At 44.2% G+C, this 24,089-nt stretch overlaps 1 protein-coding gene across 2 annotated transcripts in view; it reads right to left on the reverse strand.

The window, feature by feature from the left end:
• PTPRM (protein tyrosine phosphatase receptor type M) overlaps nucleotides 1–24,089 on the reverse strand; it is an 884,602-nt gene that overhangs the window by 59,880 nt on the left and 800,633 nt on the right. For both annotated transcript variants that reach the window (XM_062201377.1, XM_062201376.1), the window contains one exon: nucleotides 5,303–5,400. In XM_062201377.1, coding sequence (XP_062057361.1) covers nucleotides 5,303–5,400 — 98 coding nt within the window. The remainder of the gene's footprint in view (nucleotides 1–5,302; nucleotides 5,401–24,089) is intronic.

Genomic DNA, 24,089 nt, shown 5'->3' on the forward strand with positions numbered 1-24,089 from the left:
TTGGTGCAGCTCCAACCATTGCAGCCATCTGGGGAGTGAACCAGCAGATGGAAGACCTCTCTCTCTCTCTCTCTGCCTCTCCTTCTTTTTCTGTGTAACTCTGACTTTCAAGTAAATAAATAAATCTTTAAAAATAAATTAAAAAATGACTTTAAGGTTTTCTTGCAAGTGATCTTTAATGCAAATGTATAAAGTCTGAGGTGGTACCTAACTTTCTGGGGTTGCAGTGATTGTGAAAGTATAGTAGTTCTCCCTGATCCTTTAAATTTCTATGATTTCGATTACTGTGGGCTGAGAATGTTAAATGGAAAATTCCATAAATGGCTCAGACGTTTTATACTGTGTACCATGAAATGTCATGGCACCAAACCTGGAAAATGAGTCATCCCTTTGTCCACTGTATCCACACTGTATACACTACCCACTCGTTTGCTCCTTAGCAGCTGTCTTGGTTATCAGACCAACTGTGGAGGTATCCCAGTGCTGGCATGGAGGGTTCAGTTTCAGGCATCCACTGGGAGCTGTGGGACGAATCCCCTAAGGAAGGAGGGGCAGCTGCTATAAAGCACTTGGAATGCTCTCTCCAGATATCTCTCTCCCATAGTAAGAGGGCAGCCCACAGAAGTTTGGGAAATGAATGAAGGATTCACAGTGCGCTGTACATTGCATAGGAAGAAACGGTGCATGAAAACAAGCACACTTGAGTCCGGCTATGTTACAGTGAACCCAGAAGGTGCTGGTCATTCAGTGACTCTACAGTGAACAGCTCAGCCCTGGGCTGGAAGTATAAGCCAGTAAGGAAGGCTGTCTCTTCCCTTCTAGGAACTTGCTGTCTGATGGAGCGGACAATCCTTTACCCCCAATAGCAAATGCTTTCATAAAAGAAGGTGGGAAAAATACAAATGGGTAATTATATCCACCATTGCAGGCACTGGGTTTGTTGGTGGAAGCATAAATATTATAATAAATACCTGTTTGAGTTCTCAGAACTGGAGGAAATGTTCCAAACATGCAGAAACCCATTTAACCTTTAAACAGGCAGCAGGTTGTTATAGACGGAATACCTGTTTACCCTCAAAATTCATAGGCTTCAGGCTGAAGCTCTAACCCCCAAGAGTGAGGATAATCTGAGACCAGGCTTCTGTAGAACTAATTCAGGTTGAACGAGGTCAGAAAGACGGGGCCCTGGTCCACCAGGTTTAGTGTCCTTGTAAGAAGACACACCAGGGGCTTGTTTCTCCATGCCCCAGTGAGAAGGTGGCCGCCCCAAAGCCAGGAAGGGAGGCTGGCGCCGCAGCTCACTAGGCTAATCCTCTGCCTGCGGTGCTGGTACCCCGGGTTCTAGTCCCGGCTGGGGCGCTGGATTCTGTCCCAGTTGCCCCTCTTCCAGTCCAGCTCTCTGCTGTGGCCCAGGAAGGCAGTGGAGGATGGCCTAGGTCCTTGGGCCCCTGCACCCGCGTGGGAGATCAGGAAGAAGCACCTGTTTCCTGGCTTCGGATCGGCACAGGACGCCGGCCACAACGATCCATGGCAGCCATTTGTGGGGTTAACCAACGGAAGGAAGACCTTTCTCTGTCTCTCTCACTGTCTAACTCTGCCTGTCAAAAAAAAAAATAAATAAAATAAAAATCAGGAAGGGAGCCCTCCCTGCAGCTGAATCCTGCTGTACTTGACCGGGGCTTCCCAGCCTCCACACCGTGAGAAAGCAAACGTGTGTTGTTCCGGCCTCCCGGCTTGTGGCAGCCCAAGCATCAGATACACGGCCACTGCTGCATCCCACTTCTCAGGGAGAGGTCGGTGGCAGGGGAGCCTCAGCCCCCTCCTTCAGGTCTGCTGCACCAGGCCCTGGGCCAGCTCAGATGTGCTCCCCCCAAGCTCTGGGCAGAGACAAAATGTAAATAAATGGTGTCTATAACTTACTACATAAAATATTGTTAAAATTGTATGCATTACACAATGTCCTGTAGGATATCTCCCCTGCACTCTTATCAGTTGACTTGGTACACAGTCTTTATTGTACAGAAACATTGACATTTTGATATAGCCACATTTTCTGATACTGTTCTTACAATGTGTAGTGATTTGGGTTTTTGAAACATCCTTAAAAGAACAAAGGTCATAAACATTTGCTCTCATACTTTCCTCTAAAAGTTTGATTATGCAAGCAATTAGGTCTTTATCTGTAGCCATTCCTGGGTGTTTCATGAAGAAGGGAGGCTTTGATGTGCATGGACAAGAACACTCCCAAGTTCACATCAATGAGGCTTTCTCTACTAAGGACACATCTTCTTATTTAGGTCAACAACTGGGCTCTCACAAATATGGCTACCTTAGGAGACAGCAAGGTCTGTGTGCAGAAAAGACCTGAGCTCCTTGCCTGTTGGTAGCGGGGAGGCAGGTATATATGTGTATTGTCTTTAATAAAGCATATAATAATAATAATGAAAATAAAACACAACTGGGCTGTTTCAAACAACTGCTCCTAAAATTTGAGGCACCTGCAGTTTTCCTTTTTCTTATATTCCCTGTCTGGTTCAGATATGAAGGTTATATTGGTTTTTAAAATAAAGTGGGGGAGCAGTCTTTCTTTTTCTGTTCTTTCATGAGAGTTTTTATAAGAGGTCTACAATTTAGTTTTTACAGTCATATGTACTCATACAATTTGTACGCAGTCAACTATCCATTCCTTGAATATTAGTATCTTTAGGTAGTGTTTGGTTCTGGTGCTTTTTTGTGAGGCAATTTGTTGGACCACAATTCAATTTTTAAATAATGACTATTTTTTCAGAATTTGTTTCTTTTTGAGTCAGGTTTGAATGATCATTTTTTTCAATAAACTCACATAATGCATCAAATTTATTGTTATTACTACTATTCTGGGTGATAGGAAATCTCTATCCTTCCCCAATACTGGTTATATGTGGTTTTCCTGATTCTATTTCTGATCTATTTCCCTAGCTTTTTCACAAGGGTGGTTTTTTCCTTTGTTGATCTTTATTCTTGTTTCTTTACCTTTTATTTAATACATGTGTATTTATTATTTCCCTTTTTCTTTCTTTGCTTTTACTCCATTTTTCATCTACCTTCTTGAATTATATGCTTAGTCTTTCTTAGAACATGCTTCCTTTTAAGTTCAATTTTATTTGCAGCCTACATGTTTACTACAATTGTCTTTCAGTTCTGTGGGGACTGGTTCAGGACTCCTGAGGATATTAAGATTGGCGGACGCTCGAGTCCCTTAAATACAACGGCGCAGTATTTGCACAGAACCTTTACACACCCTCCCGTATACTCTGACTGGTCTCTAGAATGGCATGTTATACCACACTGCTTAGGGAATAATGACGAGAAAGAAAGGTTTGTATATGCTCCGCTCCAGATAGAATGTTTTTCAAGTATTTTTGATCCAGGATTGGTCGAATCTGTAGATGAGGAACCCGTGGACGAGGAGAGATGACCGCGTATGACCCTTCACGATCCACAGTTCTAACCGATTTATACTAGGCGTTTTACTTTGCCCTATGAGTCACCAGATGTGCTTTTTCACCCACATCCCGAGTCAAGTCACTCCCTGTTCGTCTCCAGGGCTGGCTGATGCCCTCCTCTCTCTCCCTACTGCCACCCCTCCCTGCTTTCCACGAGTGCCAAACCTTAAAGGGTTTGGTTTTGGCTGGCAGTGTCCGTTCAAACTCAGCCTTGCACAGCTCCGGGGCATCCTCTCCTGTCCACAGTGGGCCTTAAAACCCACAATCCGGCCGGCGCCGCGGCTCACTAGGCTAATCCTCCCCCTGCGGCGCCGGCACCCCAGGTTCTAGTCCCTGTTGGGGCACTGGATTCTGTCCCGGTTACTCCTCTTCCAGTCCAGCTCTCTGCTGTGGCCCGGGAAGGCAGTGGAGGATGGCCCAAGTGCTTGGCCCCTGAACCCGCATGGGAGACCAGGAGAAAGCACCTGGCTCCTGGCTTTGGATTGGCGCAGCACACCGGCCGTAGCGGCCATTTTGGGGGTGAACCAACAGAAGGAAGACCTTTCTCTCCGTCTCTCTCTCACTGTCTAACTTTACCTGTCAGAAAAAAAAAAAAAACCCACAATCCAAGGTTGTGGCTGCTGGGACTCCCCACTTTTCACCAGAATGGACACAGCCCACCCCTGCCCAGGCTCCTGAAGGCAGGTGCACGCTCTCCAGGAGGCCTGGTCCTCTCTATATTGCTGGTCTGCAGTAGCTTTCTCCGGGTTCTCAGGGCTAGGCTGACCATTTCTAATATATACGAGAGCACGTCAAAAAGTCCGTGGGAAAATGGCGTTAGAAGACAAATTTTGGTACAGAACAATTTTGAAGCCCATGAATAGTTTTTTTGTAGCACACATGTTCCATGAACTTTCTGAAGACCTCTCATGGTTATGGATACAGACACTGTAGTATGCCTATGTTTCTCCAGCGTTTCTAGATGTTTGCAGAAGGGTTCTGAGGTTTGGCTAGAATTGTGTCTCCTACTTCCTGTGTATCCTCATTGCAACAGCACAGTAAAGACCTCCAGAGACCACTCCTGTATGGTTTCTGTCCCAATTCCTCCATTCTGGCTGCTCTCTAGGCTGACTCTACTGAGGCTAAATCTCACGATGTCAGGAATAATGTACTCTTCTCCCAAGTTGAGCACAGCCACGGAATGGAACCCACAAAAAGGCAACTGCACCCTGCATACTTCCTCATTTTTAAATTTCACCTTGAAAGAATCCCACAGCATACTACTACCGGGACGCAGCCATATAAAGTAGTTCTGTGGTTAAATAAAAAATAGCATAAATGGTTACTACAGAGAAATTCATGCAATACCCTCAGAGACATCATGACTTCTACTGCACACGCTAGGAAACGGAGGTACATGCCAGTTCAACGTAAGCCAGAGAAGATGCTGGAATTCCAGTGCGAGAACCGAATGCAGTGCCTCACACTGGTGGTAGAGCCGATTTTCCCGAGTTAGGGGATGCAGCGCCCATTGAGTTCTGACACCCAACAACAAGCATTCATGCTTGGAGGCATTTTTGTGTGCCCAATATACCCAGATAACAACTGCTTTTAAATCTGAGTGCCTTTCCTGTCTGTTGCTATCGCAACAAATGAAAGCAATTCCGGCTATGTTTACTGATAATTTATAAGCAAGTGCAGCGAGCAATAGGAGGGGCTGGAGTAGTGAATGTGCTTTGGAGTCCACGTAATACTTCAAAAGCCTGGCTCGTGCCTCACTTTCTGCTCCCAACTACACACGAAATGGAAGGGCCATTTGCGGTGGACGGCCCACTTACCCTTCCCACCTCCACAAGGTTGGTCACCATGATTATGCTTGCAGTGTTTTCATGCCACACCATCCTCCAGAAGTCATAGATGGTCTCCTGCATTGGCCCTGCAGCAACACAGAACAGAGACTTTGTCAGTTTCAGCTGGGACACTCCTGGGGCTTGCAGATTAATCTCTTAATTTCCACATGCAGCCTCCTCACTTTTACGGATGGACAGGGCACCGTGGTGTAGATGCAGAAAAAGGGGCACCTATTCGAACACCCACATTTTCCATCCACGGCTGGATTTTCTCAAGGCATCCAATGTTATCTGCATTTGTGCTCCTTCTACCCTTCTTAAACTACGACCGTGAAAGTTATTTCTCCATCATTTAGCTATTTATCTCCATAATACTCAAGAGTGAGATTTTAAAAAATGGATAGCATTACTCTTTGCTAACAATTGGCAGATATCCCAGGGAAGTGGTAGATAGAATGAAATGAGCCTCTATAGGAAAAATGGCCTTTTCTTGTTTCTAATATTTTTCTTATTCTTTGCCATCTGTCAAATTAATCCATTTTTTTTTTCTGCCTGACTTTCTAAACTGAGAGAGAAGTTAAGAGTTTTAAGCAGTGTACTTCTTCTCACTGAACATAAAAATTCCTGGCAGAACATGACTGGGCATCAACTTCCTTAGCTCTTGGGATCTGAGTAAAATATCTCTTTCCTATGGCATGGGAGATAAAAGGGGGAAAATACATATTACCAAATGCTGGTGCTATTGGTATCGAATTTATTTTAATTCAGATTTAAAAAACAAACCTAAGCTGTATTTAATGCACATGTATACTTAGGGATATAAATGTAGCAGTGAAAATATTTATTTACTTACGAATATTTCTTTACTTGACAGGCAGAGGGACTGGCATTTGTGCACAGTGAGTTAAGCTTCTGCCTGTGACACCACCAGCATTCCATACTGGAGCACCAGTTCCAGTCCTAGTTGCTCCACTTCCCATCCAGTTCCCTGCTAATGCTGCTGGGAATACAGCAGAGGATGGCCTAGGCACTTGTGCCCCTGCCATTCATGCAGATGGATTTCCTGGCCTCTGGCTTTAGCCTGGCCTAGTCCTGGCTGTTGCAAACCAGTGGATGGAAGATTCTCTCTCTCTCTCTCGGTGTCTCTCTTCTCCCTGTCATTCAGCCTTTCAAATAACTAAAAAGCTAGCCTTAAAAAAAAAGAGAAAAGAAAGAGTGACAGAGAGAGACAGCACAAAACAGAGATCTTCCATCTACTGGTTCACTCCCCAACTGGGCCAGACTGAAGCCAGCAGCAAGGAACTCCATCCAGGTCTCCCATGTGGGTGGCAGGGGTCCAAGCACTTGGGCCATCTTCCATTGCTTTTCCAGGTACATTAGCAGGGTGTTGGATTAGAAGCAGAGCAGCTGAGGCTCAAACCAGTACTGATAGGGATACTGGCACTGGAAGCTGTGGCTTACTCTGTTGCACCCCAATACAGGCCCCAGGATAAATCTTAGAAGACAAGTAGAAAAGCAAGGGAGTGAGAAAAACATATCTCCATCAAAGGTATAGGGAATCACATGATATATGCAGCATCACCCATGTTTAGGCAGGTTCAGGGCCAGAACCCTATTTCACTGTAGCTTTTTGACATTTCAAATGACTAGATTTGGAACTCAAATAGTTTAGATAATAAGTTTGCTTATTATCAAATAATTTGCTTCAGCCTTTGACCTGGTTTTGTGATTTGGGGCAGATGACTTAGCCCCTGTCAGTTCCAGTGGCTTCTGCATCTGTACACTGACGGCAGTGACACCTCTCAAGGCTATCTGAGGCTTCTTGGGCTTGAAGTACACACAGGCAGTGTGCAAACAGCAAAGCCACAGAAGTAACACAAGGAGCTTTTGAAGATTTCTATGAGCAGCCTCCCCTCTGCTGAGGACTGCACCCTGAGCGTTAATGGCATGACCTGGGAGTCCTCTCTGTCAGTCCCCTCATTCCTCCTCCTTCCTCTTGTCCAGGCCGCCTACCATTCCTCCCGTGACAAACTTCTCTTCTTCTGTGCTGCTATGATCACACTCTTATCCTCCTGTTAAAAGCCTCCCTGGTTTCCTGATGTCTCTGTGTCTCATCCCTTTGGGGCCAGGACCACACAAACCCCCTCCTGCGAAGCTCCACCAGCCCTCCTGACCGGTGTCCCCTGGCATGTGCGTGCCATTCTCCTGATGTTGAGGCCAAAGATTTCAGTGACTTTAATCCAAGGTTACAGAGGGGACAAATAAACATCAGATTCCATCAATCACCACATTTCCAGCTTGCCCAGAGGCACAGGCATTGTGTACTTAACAGCTTGTTACTTATTCACAAGGAAGAAAAAAATGCACAGAGCCCATCTTTGTGCAAATATCATCTTGCCAATGTGACCCCTGGAACAGAGGTGACCTTCACAGAACAGAGTTCTGGTGACAATGGCTGTGGTGGACATGCTGTATGTATGCACCAGCATCCTGCACAGTTGTGTCTGCAGGAAGTAAGGCCTCTCTTGTCAGTGCCCAAGAGGCGTCTTCCTGGACACATTCCAGGCTAGGACCCCTCCTGTGCACTTCTAGAATGCTCCTCACTTACTGTTCCCCAGCGCTGGACACCCTGCGAACACTTAGTTCAGTTCTCCCTGCCGGGGAAAAGGACCCTCTTGGTTTACTGCTATTTCCTCAGTGCCTCAGGGAATGGCTGGCACGCAACCGGAGCTCAGTGAATTCACTGAATGAATAAGTCCGTGCTTGTGTATAAATCACATTATCGCTAACATATTATATTAAGCATATACTAAGTATGAAATAATATTAACATGAAATGTCCTTTTCTTGACTTGCATTTCTAAAGTTATCTGGAGAGGCTTGGAAACGCAGTGCCTTTACTTGATTTCCATTGCTGGACAGGGGTGGTTTTTGGAAGGGTTTCAGAATGAGAGTGATGACCACTCAGTCTTCAGGAACCACCTGGAAGCCTTGAAATTGAACTGCTCTTCCCTCTGCAAAGCAGATCGTCCCAGGCTTCCTTGCCCCATGGCTCTGCCTCCAGTCTTAGCTCAGTCCACTGCGTGGGGTAACTGCGTGCAATCCTAGCTTCCCAATAACTGTTCTCTCCAGAAGGCAGTGGCTCTCAACTCTGCCCATGATTTACTGTGGGACTTCAAAAGAAATCTTGATGTTGGGGCAGGCATTTGGCCTGTAAGTGTCTAGTTGGGATGACCATATCCTACATGGAGAGCCTGGGTTCAAGTCCCAGCTCTGCTCCTGATTCCAGCTTCCTGCTAATGTGCGCTCTGAGAAGCAACAGTGGGGGTTCAAGTAACTGGGTTCCTGCTCGCCATGTGGGAGACCCAGATGGAGTTCCTGGCTTAGTCTTGGATGTTAATGAGAAACTAGGGAGTGAACCAGTATATGGGATCGATCGATCGATCTATCTATCTATCTATCTATCTTTCTATCTATCTGCTTCTACCTCTCAAATGATGAAACAAATATTTTTAAGTTCTGATACCCTAATCCAAGAGATCCTGATTTAAAGGACCCAGTGATGGATGGCTCTCAATCTATATAGCATTGAGGGCATTATTTCCAACTTCCAGTCTAATGATCAGGTGATCTATCTTCTAGGGAGTTGCCAGTGGGAAATACCAAAGATTGGCTTGATTGAATAAGCTGATTAGTCTGGTGCTGTGTAGGAGCTTTGTGAATCAAGCAATCCCATCACTCTCTGATTGAGAAGGAACATCACTTGTAAGATGTCACCAAGGAACCTGGTTGTACCATCTCATTGGTTGTGGCTGACAGTTAAGGTGGCATGGGTTCTTTAATGTTTACACAACCTATCTTTTAATTACACTGTTTATAAGCATTAGTGGTGTCCTTGGCTGATAATATAAATAAAAATACTTCAAAAAGTTTGTAAGAAAATGGAAATAAAAGTTAAATTTATTTTGATGCAATTTTTTTTTTTTTCAAAGTCAGAGTTATAGAAAGAGCAGGAGAGACAGAGAGAGATAGATCTTCCGTGTGCTGGTTCACTCCACAGATGGTTGCTAAGGTCAGAGCTGGGTCAGTTGAAGCCAAGAGCCAGGAGCTTTATCTGGGTCTCTCTCATGGGTGGCAGGGGCCCAAACACTTGGGCCATCTTCCACTGCTTTTCCCAGGTTAGCAGAGGGCAATGCAAAAATTTTTTGAAATCCATGTATACAGGAGTCTTCAAAAAGTTCAGAGAAAAAACTAGGCCTAGGTTTCCAGAAATTTTTTGCACCAAAATAAACTCCATGAAACTTTAAAAGTCTCCTTGGTTTGATATTTATTTTATTACCCATTGTCTGGACTTAAAAATAATATTACAATAGAAAAATGAATTAGGTGAGGATCTTTCCAGTACTAAAACTGGGTAGAGGTATCCAGAAGAACTGAAAGAATTTGATGTTAAAATATAAAAATGAAATTGAACACAAAGAATATTCTAAATTGATGCCAGAAAGAAAATAGAAAGTGGCGGCAAAGGGCACCTCTCTCCTCATGTTGGGGTTTCTGCCCTGTCCTTTCTTGCCTGTGTTCAGCTTTGCGTGAGGCACAGTGCATTGTCAGCACTTCACAGAGTCTGATTTGTGTCCTCTCCCTCGCATGGAACCTTTGGGGGCTCCACAGTAAAATGGTTCAGAGGTGGGTGCTAGATATTCACGGCTGGTGATTCAAGGGACTTCCCCAAATGTTCTCACAAATTCTCTTTTTTGGGCCAGGGGATGGCAGTGACAAATGGGGAAAAAGCATTGAAATTTAAGGTTTAAAAATTTTAAATTTATTTATGTGTGTGAGAGAGAGAGAGAATGAGAGAGAAACATGTGTAAAGACCCTCATTCTCTGGTTCACTTCCCAGATGCCTGCATGTCAGGGGTGGACCAGGCTGAAGCCAGGAGGTAGGAATTCAATCCAGGTATCCCTCGTGGGTGACAGGGACCCAATTACTTTGCTTCTCAGGGTTCATATTAGCTGGAAGCAGGAGCCAGAATCAGGAATTGAATCCAAGTACTTCAATATGGGATGCCAGCAACCTAGCCTGTATCTTAATCGCTAGCCAAATATCTGTGCCCAAATTTAAGAATTTTAATGCAGTTTCTCAATTCAATTTTTTCTTTTCTCTTGGATATTTTCAAATTATTTTGCAAGATCTGAGTATATTATTGCTCAGAGATACATGGAGACTTGAAAAAGTATGTGAAGAATGGAATTAAGAAGTAAGTTTACTTGGATATAAAATTTTGAAATCCATGCATAGTTCTTTCATAGTAGAAACTTCCACAAGCTTTTGGAAGAGCCCTTGTAGGCATGAATTTCCAAAGTTTTTGCACAAAAAAAACTCTTATCTTTGGATTCCATTTTCTATGAGCTTTGAAAGGACCCTTGTACATGTTTCTGACAAAATCCAAAAGCGTAGTGGAGACCATGGAAGGGTAGACTTGACTGTCACCGAGAGCTACTCAGCGTGATGCCAGCAGCTCTTGGTGGGGTCTGAGCGACCGTGGCCATCATGAGTCAATGTCACGAGGTGCCTGTTACCGAGACGCCATGGCCTGGCAGGGCTGATGCGCAGGGAGGCACACCACAGGAGGTTAGCACACGTCTGCTCTCGACCTGCACGTCCCAAGGTCACTGGGAATTGCTCAGGGAGTGGACACACAACTGAATTCCTGACACAAGGAAGCTACAGCAGTAGGCAAAGGACTCTGAGAGAACTCCCTGTCTCAGGGACTGAATGGTGCCACTCACGGCCAAGTGTTTGACTTGCGTGGCTTCTGGCTGGTGGGAGCCTCTGCCATTGCTGCGGCGCTGCACTTACAGATGTTTGCATGACAGGCAAGGAAGTCACTCTCAGCAGTGGTCCCCCAGGGGGACTACAGTGCTTAAAAGGTGAGATCTAGACATGTCAGTAATGTCAGGCCAGTAACACAGGCCATTCCTGCAGACACAGACCTCCGCTGAGAAGGAAATGTGCACCAAGCCCCAGAGGAACAGCAACATCAGGGCAGAAGGAACTAGAGTATAATAAAACAATTTAAATGCAATGAACAGCCTAAGTGAAAGATGCTCAAGGATGGCTCTATTGTGTGAGATGAGTTCCCCGGTTCATAGAAAGCGAGAGAGATTACAAATTATAATTTTCAAACCTTGATGGATGACTTGTACCTCTTCTTTTCACATTTGAGTTTCTATACAGTTTATTTTCTGTGCTAACTAGAGTTGCTAAGAAGTCAAGGTCCTTTAAGCTCACAGCGGCGTATTCAAGTTTTTTTTTTGGAAGTGAAGAAAGACGGCACAAATACAAACTGGTATTCTGCCATAAACAGAATAATACCCAACATGCTTTCAGCATTTCCTATTTTCCTGTTTGAGATCTTTTATATCATTTCATTAAGTTTAAAACTCGGCATCCTATGAAATAGGAACTCTCATTCTCCCCCAGTTGACTGAAAAGAGACAGAGACACAGAGCAGTCAGGAAACTTGTTCAAGGCCACCACGGCCTCTGGACTGAGGAGCTGAGCTGTGGACCTGGTGATCTGAGTCCATTCCATCACACTGCTGCCCAGGTTGTGTCAAAAACAACTCAAAAGAGTTCTACCAGACAGGTGTGTATCCTGTAGACATCACAATCCAGTGAGAATAAAAGAGAAGGAAACCCTCATCAACTCTGCCAGGTCCCTACCCTCCTTTAATACCTCCTGTGGCCCCTGCTGTGAAATAAAATTCAACTTCAGGGGCAGAGGCTGCCCCACATTTTTCTGCAAACTCAGCCAGGGAGTACATCCCTGGTCCTGTTTTATTCCATTCCTCCTCTCCATGCCCCAGCCACCCTAACGGCTCCCCTGAATTACCAATGTAATGCCCATGCCAAATCCACATGGGGCTGGCTGCTCCCTCCCATTGCCCCCCCCCCCCCCACTCCGGCAGAGCACACCCCTCAAAAACCTAAACCCAATCATGTCATTTTTCAGCTTTAAATCCTCCCAGGGGTTTCCACTGTCATTCTCTAGAGACAGACGCTGCCCGCACAGCTGAAGCCTGGGCCGTACCTTGGTTTCCACCACCTCACGTGCTGGCTCCCCGCTCCCTGCCCACACCTCATGGATCCTGCCCCCTGGCCCTGGCCTCTGTATCTCCCCCTCGTGCCAGTGCATCAGTTAAACCTGCAGGTCCCACTGGTCTCACTGTTAACAGTCTGTAAGCCACTTCTGCAGGCCACTTTTCCAAGACTCACGTGGTAGCTCCCTGTGTTTTCATGACATTTAAGGTTAGCTGTGCTGCCAGTGTTTTTAATGCATGTTCTCCTCGGAAGGCTGTGAACATGGCCTTGTACCTGGCTGGCTTTGTTTACTTATACCCCCCTGCCAGGCCCCAGTGGTAAAGGAGCAACCCCTGCATGCAACCCTTTAACTGTCAGCCTGGTGTTAAATACTGGCATTGTGCTCCAGACGCCATGACATATGGAATGGGCTGAACCAGTGAATAGTATAAATACAGAGTGGGGTGGGGATCACAAACAGTTCATGGAACATGGGATGAAAAGATTAGGGTGCAAAAACAATTTGAAATACGTGAACATTTTTTCCATAACCCACATTTCCTATGAACTTTTTGAAGGCCCCTTGCATAGTCCCTATTTTCCAGAAGGTTGTCTTTCTCTAAGGTATAAAAAAGGCAACCTATTAACACTTGTAGGTCAAGTGCAATAGGCAAAAGTCCTGAGACATCTATATGCATAACCCTGTGAATACATGAGGACTTTCAAAAGGGCCTGAAAGGTCTTTAAGCATTCATTTCCAGATATTTGACATCTACAGGACTCTGCTAAAATTCTTCTCCCTGAGCAGGAGCCTCCATGCACAACGGTCTTTCTTGTACTTGACAAGACCTTTAGCCATCTCAAATACCACTCTGGGCCCTGGCCAGAGGTAAAGACCTACAGGTGTGACAAAGGGATGGGCTGCAACTCTGACTGCAAACTCACCAGGCATCCTGCTTTTCTTGTCTGAAACACACATTTCAACGACAGTAGCTAGGTGACAATTCAGTGAGGGCAGCATGTGGAGCCTGGGAGCAGGAAGGTCAGAGCTATCCTGGGCAGGGTGACAAGCCCCAGGCTGGCTTCTTGCTGACACAGCCAGGATGGGACCCAAGGCTCCTAAGTGCAAAGACTGGGCTCAGGGGGGCTTTCTGGCCTGGACCAGGTTGGCTCAAGAACTGCTGGGGTGGTAAGATGGGCTTGCATCCAACCGGGAAAGAACAGGGCTGCCCTTTTTGGAGGATGGTTTTGAAACCAAGAGGGATTCTTGGTCGCTGTGAAGGCAATCAGAGCTGGCACGAGAGCTGGAAAGTAAGGGGCACCCAGGGCAAGGATGGTGAACAATTAAATGAGGCCGAATTATGGGCAGCCCCACGGGCAGGTGCTGCAAATTGTGTTGTGTGTACACTGTCTCATTTGTGTAACACCACAACAGTAGGAGCCAGGAGCAAGACTCCAAGTTACTTGAGAAAAGGGCCTAGGAGACTAAGTGACTTCGGTGAATCTGCATGGCAAGTGGCATAGGTGGGAATTCAACTCCGGCCAATCCAGTTATGATCTTCTTATCAGAGTGCACCAGGTAGCCTGAGACCATGAGGCCTGTGCACATCAGGTGTTGTGACAGTGCTGCTGTGCCTTGGGAGCTGAAGGAGGGAGTGTGCCAGGGGGTACCTAGCACGGGGCAGAAGCACAGAGGGAAGGGGAGCAGCCCAAAGGCAAAGTGGCTGCCATAAAGCGAGGTCCTGACTTTGCACTCTGGCCTGTGCTGGACTTCGGTAGGTCTCTGGGCCCCAGTTTACCCCATCAGAACCACAGACGTGGAAGGGACAACGTGAATGTGGGAAAAGATGAGCCTGAGAGTTATGGATTAACTTTAAATCTCTTGCTACATACATAAAAGTAGCTCCCAATTTTTGATCCCTGTGGCTACTGCTGCTGCTGGCGATCATCTATAATAAGTATTTTAAAGTCAGTTCTTCAGTATTCGGAGAATTAGATGTCCCTTCCGTGGTTTCTGAGTACGTTTTTATTGCCCAACTTTATGTGATTTTTCAGTAAGATCCTTCCACAACACTTAGGTCTATAATTTCACATTTAGTAGCTTTTCATTTTTGCAGAAGTGAAATGTACAAGGTAAAATATGCCACTGCGCTTTACTTGATTTGCCTTGTGTGTCACGAAAATGGTAATGGTGACATGGAAAACAGTTGGCTTCCGCATTAATAATCTTTAATATCACTTATCTGAGAGAGGCATTTGCTCTCCCCTGAGGCTACTTAGGTCACAATTGCAGAATTTTTATGAGTAATTTTTGGGTTTTGCCTGCAGTAAAGGAAAAAGCAAAGTTGAGATAGTGGGGCATATAGGACAGGAGTTGCTCGTTTTCTTGGACTGTGAAGAATATCCTAAGAAAATGATCACTGAGAAGAAAAAATAAAACTCAACTAACAAGAATTAGAAGAAAATATACCAAGAGTTGTTCTAAAATGGGGAAAACTTGGGGATGTTTTATTTAACATAAATTCAAAACTGTAACTGGCAGCTTGTCAGAACAGCATTATCTAAGGGTCGCTCTCATGCCAAGCACTCTTTATGGCTAGAATTACAGGGTTAAAAGTGTTCCCCAGTCCACTGGAATTTTAATTTAGTGACAGTAAAGGAAAGGGAAATAGACATTGGAGCTATAATAAAACACGCCTTTTTGAAGTAGTGTCAAAAGCAATGACATAAATAATGACGTTAAGTAGTGTTTCGGTTAATAAATTTCAGTGGTTCGCATGCAGTGAGAAATCCCTTTTTCTTGCACTGGAATGTGTCTTCCTCTACGTGAGCCTTTCCTTTTACGTGGCTCGCTCTGCTCAGCAGGTGCCTGCGGTATCCCCCATTTCTTCTAATTGACTTGTACTCTTCTTACCCCTAAAATTAGACGCACATTTTCTGCCGAGTCCCTGGTTAACCTTTCCTGTGGGACACAGAACCCGCATGTGGATGGTTGTGCCTCACTCCGATCATTCTCCTTTCAGACTGAAGAAAGTGTGCCAGCATGGAACTGTGCAAATATTTGTGGCTTTCTTTACATGATCTGCTTGGCGGAATGCTTGCTTGTTGGCCCATTTCTAGAATATATAAAATTTCGAATTGGCACCAAGAGGTTATGTCAGGTTAACTAGGAGAAAATTGATAGAAACCACACAGTAGTGGACAGGCTGCAGGTAAACGCTACAAGCTTGAGAAACGTCTGCCTGTACTGCTGATTATCATCTTCAACTGTTCCTTTTTTTTTGGTTAATAACCTTTCATTTTATTGATTTATTCAATCAAAAATAATTATGAAACATGTAAAAACAAAAAGGTAAACAATTTCATGGTAGTTGATATTTAGTATGTCTTTACAAAGATACATTTAATCAACAGCCATTTTTTTCCTTAGGAATATAAGGGACTTAGTACATTTTAATTTTAATCTTTCAAATTTTCAAGTTATTATTGCCTATGAATGAGTTTATGTCACCTGGAGTAGTCATTTTTTAATTCATTTTTTCCTGTTGTAAGTTCTTACACACCTCGCTAGTTTTTATTTTGGTTTTCCTGAATTTATCTTTACTAAAGTTTGTGCATTTCCATAGGGTGGGAAGGATCACTATGCTCCTAAATCTGTATATATGGAATCTGTTCAGCTTATATAAACAAGAATTATTAAAAAACAGACAAAAGCAAAGACATATATACAAAAAGAGAAAAAAGCTTCAAACACAATTGTTCATAGGACTGTGTTATCTGGAAGCAGGAGGCTGATCCAAGACTGTAATATTCTCTATTTCCTAATGAGGGAGCATTTCAACTATGGGAATAGGCTAGGCTATGCCAAGACCTGACCAAATAAACTCCTTAATAATTGCAGGGAAAAAAAGAGTAAATTGAAAACAATACGACTCAAGCATTCAGAATACTTTCTTTCTGTTTCAATCCAGAACTCCAAGATCTTTAAACAACCAATCAAAATGAAGGAAAACAGTGGCTTTGAGATCTAGGCTTGTAATATTTCTTAAGAAGTTTTGTTTTTTGGGGCTGGCTCCATGGCTCACTTGGTTAATCCTCCGCCTGCAGTGCCAGCATCCCATGTGGGCGCCGGGTTCTAGTCCCGGCTGCTCCTCTTCCAGTCCAGCTCTCTGCTGTGGCCCGGGAAGGCAGTGGAGGATGGCCCAAGTGCTTGGGTGCCTGTACCTTCATGGGAGACCAGGAGGAGGCACCTGACTCCTGGCTTTGGATCGGCATAGTTCCGGCCGTGGCGGCCATTTGGGGAGTGAACCAACGGAAAAGGATGACCTTTCTCTCTGTCTCTCTCTCTCACTGTCTGTGACTCTACCTGTCAAATAAATAAAATCTTTAAAAAAAGTTTTATTTTTTGTTAAAATTAAGTTGAATAAAAGCATATAAACTATACAAGATCACCCTTCAACTCTTAAAATTATTTCCGAAACACACACACATATAATATATACTCCTAACCATTAAGAGAATGTATGTGCTAATAAACTCCACAAAAATTTAAAAATCAGCAGTCACATAAAAGATAACTTTGGCTGTTCTCATGACACATATGCCACATAATGATTTAAATCACAAGGAAAAACAATTCTTATCATGTATTTTGCAATGGGAAGCTGATCTCAGAAGTAGCTTGAAGGAACCTCCATTTCTTGCCTCCTTGGTCTAAGGGCAATGACTGTTATTTTCAGGTATCTGGTCAATCTCTGGCTAAGTAGAAAACAGTGCTGCTTAGCTAGCCCCACCCAACACGCCTAGCGCAGAATCTGGCCAAGCGTGCACACCTTTCCCTGCAGCTGCCTCGTATTTCCTCTAATGCTCCTGGGGCAGTATTCTCTTGCAGAACATCACATCACAGCTCCGCCTTATTTTGTTCTCCAGTGGTTTCTCAGCCTTCCCCAAATATTCTCTGAAACATCCCTGTGTAATTCCGGTCTTCAAGTTGCCTTGGATAAGAAGGGGCAAGTCTGGTCTTTGGAATGAAGCTATCATCTGAATTTAAATATGCATGGGGGAAGCCCTGGGAAGCCCAAGGCAGGGAGCTGACAGGGAGCCGAAGCCCTTTTCTGCTATCACAGCTGCTCAAGTTCTATATGACCCGTTGTGGCACAGTGAGTTAAGCCACCACCTGCAAAACTGGCATCCCACATGGGTGCTGGTTTGAGTCCCGGCTGCTCCACTTCCAATCCAGCTGCCTGCTAATATGCCTGGGAAAGCAGCAGAAGATGGCTCAAGTACTTGGGTCCCTGCCACCTACGTGGGAGATCCAGATGGAGTTCAATACTCTTGGCTTTGGCCTGGCCTACCCCTGGCCGTTGAGGCTATTTGGGGAATGAGTCAGCAGACGGAAACTTGCTTTCTCTCTCTCCCTCTCCCTCTCTCCTGCCTCCCTCTTCTCCTTCTCTGTCTCTTTGTAACTCTGCCTTTTAAATAAATAAATAAATCTAAAAATGTCTCATGGGAAACCTGCCTTTCCAATCGTATAAAATAGCTGATGTTGGTCTTTGTTTAGAAGTTAACACTGATGACAATCTCTGTACTCCAGAGGGAGGTACAGGATGTAGTGTAAGGGTTAGAGGTTCCCTTTGATTCATCCTATGGAAGGAAGCACTGGCAGGTGTAGAATCTATCAGCTTTTGTGAAACTATGGCAGTGCACACTGCATTTGAGTTAAAGCTTAACTGCGTTCCTGCTCCTGCCCGAGGTGTCTTTGGAATCCAGAGGACCATATGATACTAATAATTGTAGCTAGTATTTATTGAGAGGTTGCTGGTATTAGAGACTGGGCAACTTAGAGTCTATAATTAATCACTCTGCTCTGTTGTCTCGCGGGGATTTGAGGAGAGGTTCTGGTCTAGTTATTGACATAAAAATGTTTGCATATACAGCAAATTTTAGAGCCAACTTTCAAAGATCTGATTGTGCCTGTATTGCATAAGCAAAGAAATATTCATGAGTAAAACCAATAAGAAGGTGATTCTTTGCACTGTGTACACTTGAAGCTGAAATGTTCCAAAGCATTTCTGGAACCCCCACCTACTCATTGACTCAGGGTCAATGAACCCTGAGTTGGACCTTGTCCTCCCTGGACTGTGTTCAGCACTCCTCTAGCATCGAGCTTCCCTAGCAGCCTCATCAGCGTCCTCAGCTGGCAGTGCTCTGAGGACAAAAGAGAATGGAAAGGCCTCTGTTATCCCCGCCATGGAAGGCAAGTGGGGAACGGCAGACAAACCAGATTTAAGTGACCGGGGCAGAGACCAACACTTCAAAGAGGAGCTCTAATAGAGGAAAGGAGAAAAAGCCTAGTGGGTAGTGTGGCACACTCTGCTCGGCAATGCCGAGACAGAGGCACCATTTCCAGGGGGACCTTTCAGGCCCCTGTTCTTCAGGCCAGGTTGTACGGCACCATGCATGCAAGCTGGCAAGAGGAACAGGAGAACGTGTGTGTGGCTTCGAAGGGAAGAACGTGACAGATGTCCCCAGCACAAGAGCTGCCTGCTGGCCCGGCACAGCATTCATCAGAGCCAGTCTCCAAAGAGAACTCTCAGAAACTGAGCCTGGGTACTTGAGCATGCTGCAAAGAGGGAGAAGGAGAGAAGGCAACCAAGGAGGGAAAAAAAGAATGGCAGCCTTTAGAATGGATGGACTTGGGGGCCCGGAAGATCTGGCTGCCTTCTGTCAAGGAGAAGCCAAGTGAAGGGAAAAACCCATGTTCATATGCTTCAGGGGTTCCTGCCAGCAAAATAAAAGCTTTCCTTAGTCTCTATCTTCTTTAATTAAGTTTTTCTTAGTACACGAATGGGATCTTCTTTTATTTAAGAAAAAAAGAATAAACCTAATAAATGAATACAGTAGAGATAAATTGACTCCCTGGGTACAGCTGAGTGCAGACAGTCTCACATGTTCAATGGCAGTATGGAGCCCTGCATCAGGAAATTTCTAGCAGTTTCCCTTTGGGTGAGAAAGCAAGGAACAGAAGTAACTGCAATAGCCAGCAACTTGCTGTTTGCTGCCTTGACAAACTTGTCCAAAACTGTGCGCAGGGGTGAAAAGGAAATCCGGTGCCCAGAGTTGGGAACCATGGTTCTAGGGCTTCATGGAATCTTGCCTTTCCATCTGCAAGTGGAAGAGGGGTTGGGGAGAGAAATGCACTGGAGAAGTTCCTGAAAGTGGTGTTCCAGTGAAATGACCAACTAGTACTAGCTGGCTGCCATCTACAGAGGCTTCTGTGATGTGTGATTGAGGCCCCTGCTGTGCTGCCAGCCCTGTGCTCAGGCCAGCACGTGGTAAGTGCACAGAAACAGTTGTTCAGTTTTGGATGAAACGTTAGGAACAGCTTTGCTTTGCATGGGCGCACGGTACTGGAGGTGCAGGGAAGCTGGCATCGTGGCCAGAACATGAGTATTGAGTTACCATGCTATCCTTTCAAAGGCCTGAACTTGGAAGGAAGATGTGAGCTCACATGTTTTCCCCTGTTGAACACAAGGCTCCTTAGAAGGTCTGTCTTAATGTACTTCGTTTCTCCCAAGTTGAACATTGCACACATTCTATTAAATGCGGGCTGTTAGACCACACAGCTTACAAATGTGAGTGAACTTCAAAAAGTCCATGGAAATGGAATTGAAAGATAAGTTTATTTTGGTGAAAACAATTTTGAAATCCATGCACAGGTTTTTCATAGTGTGGATTTTCTACTAACTTTGTAAAGTACCACTCATACTAATATAAATTTTTAAAAACTAATGATTTATTTGAAAGGGGGGAATGGAGGGAAGTAGGGAGGGAGACAGAGAGGGAGACACACACACACACACACACAGAAAGGAATATCTTGCACCTGCTGGTTCTCTCTCCAGTTGGCCATACTGGGCAAGGCCAAAGTCCGGAGCCAGGAACTCTATCTGGATTTCCCACAGCGGTAGGACATCACCTGCCACCTTTCAGTTGAATCAGCAGAAAGCTGGACTGGAAGCAGGCACTCTGAATGGGATACCAGTGTGGCAAATGGATGCTTAACCCACTATGCCACAATGCTGGCCCCTCCCTACACTAATTTGCATATATGACTCATCTGAACTTCTGTGGATGAAGGTCAGTTAAATCAATTTCTGTTTTAAGTTTTACATACAAAAAAGAAGTTGGGATGTGAACTTTTTGAAGCTTCTCCCAGCCATATAAGATTCTATAACTTTTTATGTCAAATGAGGGACACTTCAAAATTCTTCTTAGAAATTTAAAAAGCACTCTTATGGATTCTTATGGATTCCTCATAGAAGTAATATCATATGGTATTGGTTTCTCTGTGCCTGGCTTATTTCACTTAGTGTTGCCTGAGTTCATCAATGTTGTGATAGAATTTCTTGTTTCTGTAAGGCTGGATAGTACTCTATTGTGTACGTGTACCACATTTTAAAAACCCATCCATCGTTAGACACTTAGGTCATTTTCACATGTTAACTATTGTGAATCACACTGCAAGCAGTATGTATAGTATATTCCAAAATAGCTGAAAGACATGATCTTAGATGTTCTGACCACAAAGAAATTATAAATGACTGAGGCAATGCATATGTTAATTACCATGATTTGATAATTCCATAATGCCCCCCATAAATGGATACAATTATTATCAATTAAAAATGTTAAAAATTTTTAAAAAAATTTAAAAAGCATTTTAAAAAGGATCTGTTTATTTGAAAGGCATAGTGACTGAGCCACAGGAGGGAAGGAAGGAATGAGAGAGAGAAACAGAGAGAGAGAGAGAGAGAGAGAGAGAGAGAGAAAGGTAGAGAGAGAGAGAGATATCTTTCATCTGCTGGAAGATTACCCCCCAAATGCCCACAACAGCTGGAGTTGGGAATGCCATCCAGGTGTCCCGCTTGGGTGGCAGGAACCCTAGCACTTGGGGCACCATTCACTACTTCTCAGGTGCATTAGCAGGAAGCTGGATTGGAAGCAGAGTAGCCAGGACTCAGGCATTCTGATATGGAAAACAGATATCCCAAGCAGTGGCGTAACGCACTGCCCCACAAGGCCCACCACAAAGCATTTCTTCTAAGACAACCTGAAACCAGCATCTGCTTAACAACAGGACATTATTTGCCTTCAGGTTATTCTATAGCAACTGAGATTCTATGATTTCAGGGGTGCATTTCTGCTCAGAGCACTTGTGACCACATACGTGGACATTACCTGGCATGATCCATACCTGGCTTCATCTTTTAATTTGCAGTCTGTCTTTAAACATTGTCACTGTTAATGAACAAGTTTATTAGGAGCACCAGGATGAGATATGTCTATGAAATTGACCATTAGGCTGACTGGCCAGTGCCTTTTGAAATTAAGTTGGCAAAGAGCAACTATTATTTGAAAGGAATTTTCTGTAAACGCAGTTAATTGTAATTGTTGATTCTCTTCTGGAAAATCACAGATGGGTGGCAAGATGCAGGTGAGCCCTGCATGAACTTGGCTCTGGGTTGCTGGAACAATTTGTCTCATGAGGGGTTACCATGTGCCTGTGTGTAAACCACATTTTTCTCAAAGCTTTCCTGTTTACATTGGGAAAACAGAGAATGCTCCATTTCACCAGGTAATACTTCTAAGTCACTATCAAATAGGACCTAATCCATGAATCCATAACCTACAATCCATTGACAATACGGGAACAAGTTAGCCGGGAAGAACAATGTCAGCAACAGAATTTGTGCTTGGAGTGCAAGTCACACGAGTGCTTGGGAGAACAAAAACAAAAGTTGTTTACGGAAGGCTGAGCTTTTGATTAAAAAAAAAATCTTTCAATTCGACTGAGAAATAATTTCAAGTGTTCATCTCCATCTGGAGGCCAGAACGCAGGAGACAAAAGCTTCTTTATGGAGTGTGTCGAACTTGCACTGAGGCTCTGAGAACACTGTGCGTCGAGAACAGCTCGCCCAGGAAAGCTAAGTGTACTATTCAAAGCACAATTATTTACTGCTTCAGAGGCCTGAAGGGGAATTTAGAGCTGAGAAACGATAAACCATATTTATCTTTCTGAATTCCTTATTAAAAATGTTCACACTGCACAGAGTATGTGGAAGAATTGCAGACGGAAAAACAGATTAACAAAGCAAACAGAATGAAGTCAGCATAGGGACGTTTCAATGGAGTACAGTTTGAGACTCTGTAAATATTTCCACTATAAGCTTTCACCTTCCATATTGTTATTACTTTCACATAAAAGTTAGTTTCTAGCTTAAAATCTCTACATGGAACTTTCAGGTTTCCCTTTTCAAATTAGCAACAAATAATAATTACAGATAAAACTAGTTATCTGAGTATTTTTCAAAAAGTTTGTGGAAAATGGAATAAAAGATGCATTTATTTTGGTGCAGAACAATTGTGTGGCCCACGCATAGTTGCTTCATAATATGCATTTAGCATCAACTTTTGAAGACTCCTTGTATAAGGTATATAGGGGGGTTGCACATATAGGGTCAGTGCAGAGCTACGCAAAGTTAGCTTGACAAGATGGACCGCCTCAAAAGTCAGGGCCTTGAATTACTGCCACATCTCAATGAGGGTTTCCAAGAATAGGAGCTGGCTAGCCCTTAGAGAAATAGTAACAGATGTGGAGATAAGGATCTCAGAATCCGTCCAGGGAAATAGATGCTTTGTAGACCACAAGACATCCTTTCTGCCTAGCTGGAATATTCTACCATATGATTGTGTCTGGCACCCAGTAACTCCCCAGTCACTCATGTATTCCTACATTTGCTCCCTTAGCCTTATGTTCTAACTGAGTACCTGCTTCCTGCTACCCGTCAGGTGGCTGGAACATACATGTTTGATCAATGGATGGGCTCTATGACCCCTGCTTCTGATGTCTGGGTCAAGAAACAACCTTCTGCCAAAGCATCTTCCTCTGTAGTTGGCCGTGGGCACAGAATGCCCAGGCTGCCAGGCCTTAGGCAGTTCTGCCTGATGGACACTAAACATTTCTCATGCAAATGACTTCCCTGGTATCTAGTGTTCTATATCTGTTCCTGTGGTTTCTGCCAATGTGACTTCGCATCCTGAAAGAGGCAACCGGGCATCCAGAGCAGATGAAGAGAAGGTCAAAGGCAAGTGTTGTGGGGCCTGTCTGGATGGCCAACTTTCCACAGGCTGCAAGCTCTGTGCACTGTTCCAAGGCCTCCTAACAGTGCACAGCTCAGATCGATTCACAGGTAAGAAATGAAAGTTTATGTGACTAGCAACTTAGGGGGTTGAACAAGGTTCCTTACAACTTGAAAAGTGACATTTATAATTAGCAAGACCTACTTTATTGTATGAGTACATTTTGAAGGTCACAGAAGGAAGACATTATTTTATAAATATTTATATGGCACCCACTAGGTACTAGACACTGACCTAAGAGCTTTAGAAATATTAACTCAGTTCATCTATGCAATGGTCTCTTACAAAGGAGGCCATTGTTATTCTTCATTTATGATGAGCACACAGATGTGAAGCAATCTGTCTAAGGTCACACAGGTGACCAATCGTGGAACTAGGGTTAGAATCACACAACATGGCTACATTGTCCATGATCCTAATCATGAAGATACTCTTTCTTTCAAAATTTGCAATGGTTTCCATGGACATGGTATTTACTGCTTGCTACCAC

Source organism: Lepus europaeus, chromosome 9 (assembly GCF_033115175.1).
Source record: "Lepus europaeus isolate LE1 chromosome 9, mLepTim1.pri, whole genome shotgun sequence".
Taxonomy (NCBI): domain Eukaryota; kingdom Metazoa; phylum Chordata; class Mammalia; order Lagomorpha; family Leporidae; genus Lepus; species Lepus europaeus.